Source organism: Diuraphis noxia, unplaced genomic scaffold (assembly GCF_037042655.1).
Source record: "Diuraphis noxia isolate RWA-SAM2 unplaced genomic scaffold, SU_Dnox_SAM2 contig0001, whole genome shotgun sequence".
Taxonomy (NCBI): Eukaryota; Metazoa; Arthropoda; class Insecta; order Hemiptera; family Aphididae; genus Diuraphis; species Diuraphis noxia.
The window spans coordinates 65,702,246-65,717,165 of record NW_028301711.1 but is presented as its reverse complement, the minus strand read 5'-3'; the positions used below and the strand labels follow the sequence as shown (position 1 = coordinate 65,717,165).

At 25.4% G+C, this 14,920-nt stretch overlaps 1 protein-coding gene across 1 annotated transcript in view; it reads left to right on the top strand.

Annotated features, from left to right (window-relative positions):
- Positions 1–14,920, top strand: part of Spt-I (serine palmitoyltransferase subunit I) — a 44,786-nt gene that overhangs the window by 1,187 nt on the left and 28,679 nt on the right. Inside the window, exon 2 of the mRNA XM_015518966.2 lies at positions 13,173–13,286. Within this exon, the coding sequence (XP_015374452.1) occupies positions 13,173–13,286 (114 nt within the window). The remainder of the gene's footprint in view (positions 1–13,172; positions 13,287–14,920) is intronic.

The window sequence follows — 14,920 nt, the reverse complement described above, 5'->3', positions numbered from 1 at the left end:
ATATTTTTGGTGTGACTATTTGAAGAACTATTTAATTTTTTATGATTCACTATTATTTGTTGTGCGCATCGATAAGAATATAAATTTAGTCCATGTAGTGAAAACTCAGTGTCGTTATAATGCCTTCTGGCTTCTTATATATGTTTTTAATATGTTATCAGTAAATTGTACAATCCTATTATCTTGTGGTTGCGGTGTCATTATGTTACACGTAAAATAATCTTTAAGCATATCATAACTGAAAAAAAGGAAATCCAAAAAAAAATTCTTTTCCGTTTATTGTTTTCGTAATCGTTACTTAATCCCAGCTGCTGTATTTTCTTTGTACCAACTAACCGTAGAGGTCAACACTAGTTATTACCAGGGCTAGGATTTGTATGCAATAAAAAATTGAAAAATATGTATTTTAATTTTTAAATGATACACATAAAAATATAGTTACAAAAAATATATTTATTTCAAGAAATAAATCAGTGATTAATTATTATTTTATTAATAAAAATAAAAATGTATAAGTCTCAATCGATAGCAGAAATATGTGTTTTATATGCTACGACTACATATTTTTTAAATTTTCAAATATAAATGATCGGCTAACGTGCATGATATTATTGTTCCATAGGGTTGTATTTATAAAAATAAAATTTATGTTTGCAAACATAAATTTTAGTCATGACTAAAAAACCAAGTTATATTCTTTGATCAGTTTAATTATTATCGACTTAAATACAATAAATTCGTTCATACTAAATATGTAAAAATATACAAAAACATGCAAAATAAAAATATTGCATATTTACATTCCCTATTTTACGAGCTATATTGTAAGCGTATATATACATACGAAACATAACATGTGAGGGGAACTGTTACATTCGATTGGGGGCAACTGGTATATTTTTAAAATCTCGATAACTGCCGTGAGGGGCAACTGGTCAACGCCCGTAAAATCACCACCCTCTTATTTCAATATAAAGTAGCATTGTCTTGCAACATTGAATAGCCCTTTTCAAAATCAGCAAAACAACCGAATTTAACTGAACTGTTAGTTATTTTTTTTGTATTCTATAACTAAATGTTAAAATGCCTGTACATAACATTGTGTATAGTCAGGCTCGGATCATCTAGTCTACATTATAACGGGTGGGCCATATTAAAAATATCTAAATATATTTACTTACTGATAAATACGATTAGGTATATATATTATAAATATACAATAATTGCTTATTGATTATAATGAACACTTTTTTCCTTAACTGAATTGAATGTCTTTATTGAATTATTTACAATTTAAAATTTCCCTTCTTTCATTCTTTTAAAAATTTAAAAATTTCACATTATTTTATCATTCGTCAGTCACCACAGCAGTTTTGGTATTATGTGGGTAGCAATAAACAGATAACCAATAATTAATATAGATGAGTCGGTCATAATATTGTTATCAACAATTTATAAATGTGTGTTATTAAAATAAAATACGACCATTTGTGACTGAATAATATAACAATACATTTAGATAGGATAATATAAAATATTAAATTTAAATAATATTTTTTGAGATACAGCCAACGGGGGGTCACCCCCCTCCCATAACTGGATCCATGCCTGTGTGTAGTCTTTAAAGGTAGTAAAATATAAACGAGTGTAATATAAGACTGTTTCATTGTAGGTACAATTAATGGTAAATAGTTTATGGTAAAATGTTATGTGTTATAATGTTAATGTACCATCTACAAATATAGTACCCGAATTGCATACCACTTTTAAATTAATTAATGTGGAGAAACCTACTATATTTGTTTCTTAACTATTTACTAACAAAACATTTTCATTTATTGATTTATGTTTACTTTAAATTCCATGTTGTAAAAAATATTGTTTAAATCCAAAAAAGTGACTGGCAATTTTGGCAGGATACAATAAACTACCTAGAATACTACATCAGCATTTTTTAATTCAGAATGAACAATATTTTAGATGGCCTATATCGTTTATGGCTTTTCTTTTTCAAGTTTCTATCGATTTATTATTTGTTCCGAAATATTTAAATGATTTTGATCATAAAAACTCTATACAAAATATTACTAACATTAAATTTCAAAAAACATGTATACATTTTAACTGTGTATGTAACACCAACATTGAGTATAATTTTTTAGTCATTTGTGAAATCGAAATTTAAAACCATCTACTACTTTCAGAGTTTTGTTCCTTTAGTATTCATTACGTTATTTAATTAAAATGAAAAAAATAAATACATTCGTAAGCTACAAAGTATAACGTAACAATTCGTGAGTAAGACCTTCGATCAATTGCACACTGACTACTGTCTACTAGTAATATTATATAGGTAAGTGAACATATTATTTACATCAATTGATACTATTAATACTTATCTTAAATTGCACAGCCTACCGGAGATTTGAATATCCTAGGCCATAATTTACGTACATTTCAAATATAGCTGAGACGCAATTTACATATGTTGTAAAAGAACACGGGCCTCAATTTACATAGTAGGTATATGACTATGACCTTATTTGGGGGGCGCAATTTACCGACTCTGGCAGACAAACAACCCTACATGACCTTACCTATATTTAAATATCTAATTAAAAATGCAACGGAAATATTTAAATTAGCATGCACAGACATTTCTTCAATTTTTTTTGTGATCATTATTATTTGTTATTATTAGTAGGTACCTATTGGTTATATATAGTAAATTTTAATTGTAGGTAGTAAATTATACATTTATACCAATATTATTAATGTATCTCTGAATCCATAATGATAAAGGTTAGACTGTTAGAATTATTTGATATCGTTCGTAAATATATCAACGATCTTGGCTCTGCCATCTGATGATCCTAATTACAACCGATCTGTATCATCGATTTTTGTTCATAAGGTTGCAAACGAGGCAGTGGCGCAGTGCCGTAACTAGCTTTATGTGCGCCCTTGGCAACCAATGTTATAAATTTATAATGCATTTTTAGTATTTAAATGGTATAAAAATTGCGATCATTTGAAACTGCGCCCTTGGCCACCGCCCACCTTGCCAATGCCTAGATACGGCACTGAAACGAGGTGTCTGAAATATTAAATTTAGTCTACAGGTTTTTAATAGGTTTCACGAGTTGTATCCTTAGATTTTTTAAATTACCTAAGAGTTGTTTAACATATAAGAATTAATTTTACTAATTAAGTAAAAATAAATATAAAATAACTACACAAATTACTTTAAAAATATTATACATAATACACAAATTTTACAACTACTCATTAAAATGTATATACTCGTATATATATATATATATATATATATATTTACATGAAACTAAATATTATTTCGTTAGTCTCTTTAGTCTTTACTAATATACCAAAATTTAAAAATAATAATAATCATACTGAGAAAAAAATTCGAATAACATTTTTTACATTACAACATTAAAAGTATGTTATATTATTTTATATTAAAAATAAGAATATAGGTACCTCTCGGCCAATCAAAATATAATATTCGTCATTTCGTATGAATAATCGTCACTTAAAGTTATAATATAACTTAATAATAATGTGTACCTATACATATTTACTATTTAGTATTACTATATCGTAAATTAATTAGATTATTATTTTATTATACATTAATTGATTTACATACTTAATTTATATTTTTTTAGGCTGTAGAAAATCGTCCATTGTTTTTTGCTGTAATTTATTAAAACTTTGCTTATTAATAAAATCTGCACAAACGTCTAGCGAAGTTGCGAAGTTGTTGGTGCATTTCCGTTTTCATTTTGCCTAAAATATAGTCTAAGCTGATCAATGCACTTTTCTGTTTCCAATTTTGTACGTAGGCTATAGTTGACTGTTATCATGGTAGTAGAAAAAAAACGATTGACATAATTGACGTAAGATATACGTACATTACCTGTATATACATTATACATATACTTGCGTATATAAAATATAATATAGCCATAAAGATTTGATAATTACAGTTTTGATAAGAAAGTAGATAATTTAGGTCAGAATATCTAGTTAAACGCTTTTATTTTTGTCCCTTATAAGTTATAACCGATGGTTTGTCCCGGATAAACGAAGTTAAATTGCATTAAGTTTATACATCCGTTCGGGACTATGCCAATTTTTCCCCATTAAGCGGTTGTCCCCTTTATGTGGTGTCCCAAATAAGCGGATTCTACTGTATTTGTTGTCTCCGTTTTACAAGTGTGTAACGTAGCAAATGTATGCTTTAATAATGTTTAATTCTGTTAGTTTAAAAATTAGAGTAAATTGACCTTTTATGAAACTTGATGGTAAGAACATTATCGGTGTTTGTATATGTAGGTTTTTTACGATAACTTATTTTTTAAGTGAGTTATGAGTATTAATGTAAGCTTTTTATGTAAGCATAACTTTCTACGAAATTGTACTATCTTAAAAACCCCACATACAAATACAGATAATGTTCTTAACATCAAGTTTTATAATAGGTCGATACTCGATTCACTCTAATTTTTAAACTAACGGAGCTAGACGAGATCTGCTGAGCGTATTTTTACAATGTCGTGTAGTAATACTGAGACAACAAAAGATTGTGTAGCGTCCTCTTAACTTTGATTCAATATCAGCTCACCAGCGTACAACACCAATTACAACTTTATTATAAATATTAAATATACCATTATACCTAATGTAATTTCAATGATAAATGATAATGATAACGTAGGTACGTAATTCCCCGAGTATAGTAACGCGTTTTCTGTTCACACCTAAAAGCAGTTGGTTTTTTACAGCTTTTCTTAGAAAATGTGTTTTATTACTTATAAGTACACTGCTTGACTGCTTGAGAAATATCTATGATGGAATTAAATTTTTTCGTGCAAAAATGGAAAATCCGAGTAATCAATATTTCGACACACAGTCGTAGATGTTGTAAAAGTCCTTTGTTTAAAATGCGTTTGAATAAGTATTAAATTACTTTTTCAAAGGTACTTACAAGCTGTGTATGGTGGTACAATAATGTTTATGTCAATTTTTTTCTGAATAGGTAATTGAACATAATTGAATAGATTATATTAAAGACATGTACAATGTCTATATTGACTATATTGTAGTAGGTATAGTATGATATGCATGGTATTGAATAATATGGTATTAAATTGACCTTACTGTATAATTTGTAGCTAAATTTTTTGATAATTATTAGTATTTGGTACATAAGGATCAATTCAAAAATTAGTATCAAATAAATAATTCAATGATTATATTTTAGATATATCTGTATTATTTACAGATGGCTGATGTGTATGTAGGTACAATAATAGTTACATCATTAACCCAATACAATTTATTTATAATCTATTCCAAATTATACAGAATAACAAATTACTTAACAGTTACCATTTTAAATAACTTAGGCATATTTTGAATTAAATATTTTTATACTGAGAAAAAAGTACAAATATAAGTAATGTAAAATCTCGGTAATCTTCCTATTTTGTGTCTTTAAAATTAATAACAATTTTGTATTATTGGAACAAATTTAAAAAGTTGATTCAATTTTGTTTTTAAGTACACTAGATTGATGAGCGATGTATGCAGTTGACTTTAAATGTTTTGATAGTAATATATACCCATAAACATATATGGTAATACCCTAACAAATAAGCTTTAATATTTTAAGAAATTAAAATATAAAATAAAATTTTTTTTTGATATCTGCTATTACCTTTTGGGGTAGATAAAATACATTGATTTTCTTCAATACCATATTTTCTGATAAGAAAGTAAATCTAGTTAGTTCTTTGGGGAGTCAAAAGTAAACAATTTCAATAATTTTATACTGGGAAACAACCATAAATTTAAGAAAAAACTGAGATTTTTACACAAAATTAGTTTTTGAAAAAAACAATTTTGTTGTTTAGTGTACTTCTAAAAAAGCAACCTATATAATTTCATTGAATGTATAATAAAATAAATTTCTAAGCGACAAAACATTTTTGAAATAGTGTGATGCATTTTGATCTATTAATATAGGCATAAGAAAAATTTTAGATTTATTTATTTTTCTTAACGATGTTGATGAAAAATTCTCTTGAAAATATAATGCATCGTACCTCATAAGTCATAAGTTGTTGTTAATGGAAATTAATTAAAAAGTTGAAAATTAATCAACAATAAATTTTATGAGTATCTGAAAATCACGAAAATTGGAAAATTATTTCGAAATAGAAATTCATAACAGTTTTTTCAGTTTTTTTATTTATATCTAAATTTTGCAAAATTAAGATTATTCTTTAGTTTACCTACATTAAACAAAAAAATTTACTTTAAAATTAAATTAATTTTTTTTCTAAGTGTTTGAAGTTGGGCATTGAATATTCACCTGAAAATTAACAAATTTTCATACAACGGTTTTCTTATTTTGATGTGTATCAAGAACTATTAACCATAATTAACTAACATTTTTATCATATATTTATTTCGTCATTTTCTTTATTCAATATTTTTGTTTTTAGTTTTTGAACTCTTTATTTATTTATTAATACTGTTTAAGTTATTTATTAACATTTGAAATTTGAATTTTTTTACTGTTTTGTTCTATAACATTTTATTCGTTGGGTCAAAATCTTGAACATTTAATAGAAGGTTCCTCATAATTAGTTATAATAGTATTTTAGAAATATTAAAGATTTGTTGGTACGAGTTTTTTTATGGCTAAGGACCGAAAATTAAAAAAATATTTAAACATAGTTATTTTTACAGATATTTTAAGTTCATATTTGTACGAAATTACAATAATTACTTATATTAACGCCAAGAATAATGATTTTAGTTATAGCTAGGCAAATAAATAAATACACGTATCTTTTGTATTGCCAATAAAAATATTATGTTTCCATTGTCAAATATAATGGTGTACCTATCATATGTTTATAATTTAAAAAAAATAGAAAACAATTTTTTTTATTAGTTCATTTGTTATTTACCGCTGAATGTCAAATATCATAAAAACGTTTAATTCGAACGCTCGTAAAAAATGCATGTTACTCTTTTGTAATCTTTTTTTTTATTGGAGATAGAAAAAGTTGTGAGGTTTCTTCTATTAAAACTTTTAATATTAGTTATAAAAAGAAAATTTTGTAGGAATTTCTAATTGAAAATAATTTTAACATTTTTGGAATTTTGATGAATTTTGTTTGAATTACCATTAAATTATTTTATGAGAAGTTAATAAGTTAACCTGTTAAGTTTTCAAACCTTTATACAAAGTAAAAAAAAAATTTACAAATCATCCAACTTGTAAAATTTTTTTCGGCTTAAATTATTGTACACATCATGACGAAAAAAATTATACAACTAAAATTCGTTTGTAACTATCCGTTCGCTAGTTACGCAATAGCGCGTGACGTCACGATTATTTCGCCGCGGTGGTGCCCATATGTAATACAGAGCAATATTTTTCCATTTTTGGTTTAACGTAAAATAACTGCTAATGAACTTATTTGTTTTCGATTGAACTAATGAAATAAATTGTTATAAAGCTAACTTGAAATCAGTTTTAGAAAAAAATAAAATTAAAACTGTAAAGTGCATATTATTTATATTTTTTGCAAATAATGTGGTTTTTTGGTTTGAAAATCATATTTCTTAATTTTACCATTTATTTTATTAGAATATGTTTATTATTTAACACTTTCACTCTCAGAATTATTTTTTTCCTCAAAACATTTTTTTTTTATTTGAATATTATTTAGATGTATCTAAATTCTAAGTAGCACATAAAATTAAATTTCAAAATTTTATGATTTTTTTTTACTTAGAATTTGAATATGTCCTTCCACGAGGACATCATGAGTGAACAAAATCAACATTTAAATTTTTTTTTTCATATTAAATAATTTGCCAATTTGTGATTGGTTTTAATTTATATTTTTGGAGATTGAATACAAGATTCTTCATAAGTCTGTTTCTACCTTTAACAAAAAAACAAAAAAAAGTGGATGTTGCTCTGCTGTACAGTAGTTAACAAGTGGGTTAGGGTCTAGGGATAACCATAGTGGATGGAATTAAATTTGTATCCAATGATATATCACTGTATACGAAAAACGATTCTATTGAGCGGAGGTGGTTTATTAACATTCAATAAGAACGGAAATAACATTTATTTTTTTTTAATTGCTACATTTTATCATTCATTTTATTGTTAAATACAATTAATTGTATAATGGTATAACTTTTAAATTTTAAATTCTGAGTGGAACGATGGGTGTATTGATTTTACCATGATGTGTGTTTTTATTTTTATTTTTATTTTTTTGTGTCTGTCATCACGTTTTGGGGCAGTAAAAGTGCTTCGATTTTTGACTTCAGTACCTCGTTCGATCAGAAAGTGAATCATCTAGTTGGTACTTTGGGGGATCAAAAGTAAAAAATTCTCAATATTTTTCTAAATAATCGAGATAAACAAACTAAAAATTAAGGGAAAACGGCAAATTTTACGCACAATCAGTTTTCGACAAAATTGATTTTGGTTTTTGATGTAACTTTAAAACAAATGACCACAGATATATGACATTTTCACCGAATGTTTACATAAGTAAATTATATCCACCATGCAATTTTCAAAAATTTTCGACTTAAGTTGAACTATTCATAGGTATTTGAAATTTTCGATCATTATTAGTTTTTTAAAAATTAATATCGATAAAAGTTTAGGCAGAAATGCTTGGAAATTTATTACAAGGCTCTTGACATATTGTTACAATAGCAGTTGAAAAATAAAAGAGATCGGTGTGTACTAGTTGCGGTCACTCAAATAATAATAACGAAGTATACTAAATAATATTATATTATATAGTTTATATAATAATTAAATATGAAATTAATATTTCGTTTATTTATTTAATTTAGAAAAATGTACTAATCAACATTTTCCTTCCCATTTATATCGAAAAGATAACAGACTTAGGACTGTCTACACTATTATTTATTGTGTAGGTATGGTTAAAAATGTTGATACTTATGTTTAAATTACGTGGTTAAACTTGTGTCAAAATATAATATAATATGTATAATACTGTTAAATAATAATTATTAATTATTATATAACTTGTGTTAAAATATATACCGAGTAGCATTTTGAGTGCAGACAGCGTTTAAAGTACATTAAGTCGATGGTTCAAAGTAACCGTACTTTGAACCATCGACAAAACTGGTTCAGAGCACCGTGTTTTTCGAAAAATGAATACCGATGTTTTAACCGTGCCTTGTAAATGCAATGGTCGGTTTAAACACCGTTTTTACTGTTCAAACTAGGCACATAGAAAACAGTGCATTTACAGTGCTGTTGTCGGTTAAATGTCCGTAGATTTGTTCTATTTTTAACCGTGAGATTTGGGTTTATTCCTTAGTTAAATAACGGTGTTTTTGTGCAATTGATTACTGTGCGATTTGTGTAATTTTGTTGGTATTTAACTATATAGCTATATATTTCTTTTATTTTTCAACTGCTATAGTGAAAATATGTTAGGAGCCTTGTATTAAATTTTCAAATCTTAGATCTAAAAAGAAAAACTTTTATGAATTTCTATCTAAGATAATTTGAAAATTGTCGTAATTTTTACGTATTAAGTCAATATTTGAACTTCAAATGCTAATAAAAAAAAATCGTGCCTATGTATTTTTATAATTTTTTAATTACTATAAGAATATTTTATGAGGAACTTTGTATTAAATTTTCAAGTATTTTGATAGGACCAAAAAAATTTTAACGACACTTCAAATGAAAATTTTCAGAAAAATTGAAAATTTCAGTTGTCTATAAATATCTCAAAAAATGTCAAAATATTTTGAAAATTAAATCATGTAAAGAAAATTCCAATCTTACTAACTTGTGAAAATTTCAAGTATCTACAACTTATACTTTTTGAATAATTATAAATATTTAAAATCGTTTCAGGATAAATCGTTATCGTTACGCTATTTCGTAAAAATTTAAAATTCAAACACACATAAAATTTTTCCTATAATGATGCTTCGAGTTTTCTCTATAACTACTTGAAGGAAAACTTATGGAAACTTAGCGTTGTATTTTTAATCCTTAGTTATAAACAAAAAAAATTTTATGATTTTTCAACTTCAAAATTACTTGCAAATTTTCGCGTTTTCGACAGATTTCGTAAAAATTTGAACTATAAACGCTTATAAAAAAAAAATTGTGACTAACGATTTTTAATTTTTTTTAGCTACAATAAGAACAACTCATAAGGAATATTGCATTAAATTTTCAAGTTTTTTTGGTCGTCTAATATTTTTTTACCGGCACTTCAAAAAAAAAATTGAAAATTTCAGCGGTCTATAAATAACTCAAAAAAAGTCAACATTTTTTGAAAATTAAACTGTATATAGATACCACTAACATAAACATTTGGTGAAAATTTCAAGAATTTATAATGATTAGTTTTTGAATTACAACCATATAAAAAAATCGATTTGGTCGAAAACTGGTTTTGCGTAAAAATTCCTGTTTTTCTGTCATTTTTTTTTTGTTTTTCTCGATTTTTTTGAAAACTGTTGGAAAATGTTTACTTTTGACCTTTATAATGCACCAAGGATATTCACTTTTACATCGGAAACCACCCCCAAAGTTTGAAATAGAAGCATTATTTCGCTAGTTATGCTGTACACAGACACACAATAAAAAAACACACACATTATTATAAAATCAATACATTCATCACTTCGTTCAGAATCTAAAAGGTATCAACTAAAAATTTGATTTTATTATTTTTCCGAGTAGATACATGAAAACCATCTGTAGTACAAAATTTTTTTTTTGATGCTACAAAAAGGTACACAATGAATACAAAATATCGGTAAAAGTCGCATTTGGGAATTATAATTTTGATTTTTCATTAACTTGGAAACTGAGATTTGAAAAATGTAAATAAAAAATTCGTTTGGGGTACAACATTTTTAAATACTTTACATTATCCTGAAAAATAGAGGTGGCATCCTGTTTACAGTGAAAATTGTTTTTCATTGATTTGCAGTCTTTTATTATTGAATACAGAGGATTGAAAATTAAGTGGTCTATTCAATTTATGAGTTATAACTTACACTTCAAACTTATTAAACAGTTAAGGTCGCCACACACAGCAGTGGTGGCGGTAAAATTGTGACCTCTTTATTATGCTATAACTGCCACTGCCATTGATCGATACCACTACAATGTACAGTACTGTACATAAAAATATCAATCATATATTATAGAAGTTAAATTTTAAACTTTGACAAAATTGAATATACATAGGTATAACGCAATATATAATTCAATTTAAATAAATTACTATTAAATTATTAAATTGATATTAAAGATAAGTAGTATCATTAATTTTAATTTTTTGTACTTGTTATTATAAAAATGTATGCATTTAGTAGATAATGGATATTTATTAGGCATATGGTGAAAATTGTGATATTAGTAAATTTAACAATGTTGCATACAATTTCATACACAATTGTGTTTATTTTTATTTTATTTAAGGTATTTAAAAAAATTGTATGTAAAAAACCCATTTAAACATACACAATTCCGGGTACCTTATGAATAATAATATTAATATTTTGAAATGTGACATTCGTGTTCTGAAATTTTTATACACGAAACAAAGGTATCTTACCCAGTACAATAGTTGTAAAATCATTAAAAACAGACATTGTTATTATAGAAAACATTATCTAATTTAAAATTGAATAATTGATTAATATTCATGATTTGAATAGAATAATTTAAATAAATAACATGGCTTCTTATTGTCAATAAATCATTTGGGAGTGACACATTTGTGTTATAGAACCATTAAAAAAATATGCAATTTACTAATATTATGTAGGTACCTAATTTATTGGTATAGTATGAACTACAAAAAGGTACTTTAAATGCATTGGTTATTAATTTGTAACTATGTGAATATGTAATATACTAATGTGTGGTTACTTCAGTAGGTATTTGGTCAAAATTATAATTTAATAATTTGATGAGTTTAATTAATTTAAATTATGCATATTGATATTAATCTAGTTTATAGAAAAAACATCATCGTTTTAAAAATAAATGTATTAATATAATTATTAGATAAACCAGATAAAGGTAAATAGGTTAGGTTAGGTTAATTGACTATAAGTATGTTATATTATTATTATGTTTTTAGTATTATAATATATACAATTCAAATATAAAAAGTTAAAAATACCTAGAATTTAAGTAAATTTAAATTGATTAAAAAATTATTTTTCATAAGTATATTAATTGTATTGATGTAAGAATAAAATAAAACAATATTATAAATTTTAGTGTTTTCTAACTACAAAAAAAAATATATTTAATGTTATTTTTATACCAATTATACGTAGAGGTGTTTATACACAAAACAAACATTTAATTATTCATAACATAGGATAATATGTGTTAAAGAGTTTAAAATAAAATAAATTTTGTAAGGTGTTTGCTAGAAGAATAGTAGATTACCATATTGAGTTCCTGTAGGCATACGAAGAATCAACTTGAAAAACTTATAAAAAAAATACCAAGACTATCGGATAAAGTGGGTGGGATGAAATTTTTTTTTAAATCGGCCAAAATAGAATTTTGATTTGCTAACTTCAAAAATAGATATGCTATGATTTGCTAACTACCGGTGTTTGTTTGGTGACAATCGGACAAAGTGGGTGGGTTACCTACCTGAACTTAGCCCACCCAAATAAAAATTACTTATAACTTCCTCAATAATGATTTGCTAACTTTGACAGTAAATTTGCTATTCGTTGCTAACTATTTGCTAACTTATAATATTGGTACGGGTCGTATCATAGAAAGTGGGTGGGTCAAGTTCATGCACGTCTTGTAGTCGTTGTAATGGATGTGTTATATTTATATATCTATCGGTTGGTACTTCAAAATTTTAGATTTTAGATTTCTGTATTTGACAGATTATGGTACCTATCACATACATTTATTATTATTTTTATATTTACAGCCTTTGCTGGTCTCATAATTAGTTTTAAGTGGCTTTCATTACAATATCACTGATTAAAATCATCAGATCGTTGCTATTAATAACTAATATTAAACTTATATTTATGGAACATTTTAGGTTCAATTCAACCACATTTACGTGGAGGGCAGTATACTCCTTGTACTTTTGTGGATATTATTTAAAAAAACGGCAAGTTCTTCAAATGCAAAAAAGACCGAACCATCAGAAAACGTAAGTAATTATACATACACATCATAATCAAAACATTAATTTAAAATTTTTTATAATGAATTATTGGCTCAAACAATCTTAATTTTTTTTTTAAAATAATCTGTCCAATTTTGATTCTAATTGTTTACAATTCTTTCTCAACAAATGTACTACCGTAACCCGGGGTAACTTTATCCCACTTCGGAAATTGCAAACATTTCTGTGTATTGTGATAAGTATGATTAAAGATAATGTACAGGTTGGGAATCGGCCCATGTTTACAACACGAGCGTCTAGAGACAGCCCACGAGCAAATTTCTTATTAATTATTATATCGTAATTTCTTATCAAATAACCTAATATCATATTATTCAATTATTACAAATAGAAATTTGAGATTTGAATATCAATATATATATATAAGTATATTTATTTTTCGTATTGACTTGACTTAATATATTTTAATTGTATTTAATACTTAATTGACATACCTAACAATAAAAATTAAAATGTGTAAACATATTCATATGGTAAAAATGAATATGTCAGATGACAATGATCTAAAAGCTAAAAATTATTACACTAACCCAATAGATACCTACTGATGAAATTTGTATGAAAATGTCTGATATGCAACAAGTTATTGCTCCATCTGTAGTTAGTATTGCAAACAAAATTCAGCAATTCCATAGCATGTTTGTATCACAAGGGGGTAAATTAAATGATGAACAGCTGCATAAAATTAATTTATCCCTAGACTCAAATTTAAAAATGTTATATGAGCAAAAATCGATTGTTTCTGTTTCATTAAAAGAAAATGCAAATCAAGAACCATTAAATAAAAATGTTCAAAAACAGTTGCGATTTTTTTCTACTAAAACACTTCGTTTAAAATTACCGGAAGAACAAGGGTTAAATAAACCAACATTAAATGTTAAAAACAAATTATAGATGACTTGAACGAAAAAGATGGGACTCCTTACGTCCATATATTATGGATTCACAGTTTGACCATGTATATGGAAAATAAAACATAATAATAGGTACCTATGTTAATTATAATTATTAATGTATTAATTGTATTACCTATTAATACTTATTATTTTAGAACAATTTTAAAATTATTTCAAAAACAATATTTTATGTATTTTAAACTATTACAATTTGATTTATATATTTATTTTTATTTGACTATTATTTTATCTCCTTTAAGCAAAGCTTGTGTTGGAGATAGAGAGTTATTAAATTATGTAATATAATTATTAATAAAAGAAATTATACTAAATTAAAATTTTAAATACATATAAAACTAAATAAACAAATATCAATATAATATTTTTTTTTAGAAACTGTACATGATAAAAACAAAACTATAAAATAACATTATATTCAAACATACACGAATAAAACAAATATAGATTAAAATTATTTACATAGCTTAAAATATAAAAAGAACTTGATTTAAGGTAAATTGCACAATAACCATTAATTAATTTTTTTTTTTTTTTGATTTTGTTTTTTGTATTGCATTGTAATTTCTGTTTTATATCATAATCCAATGCATTGAATGTAGTAGGCCCAAGGAAGTCTATACATTTTTGACCACACATTGTTTTTACATAATTTATTTGTTTATTTGTTATTCATTTATTTTT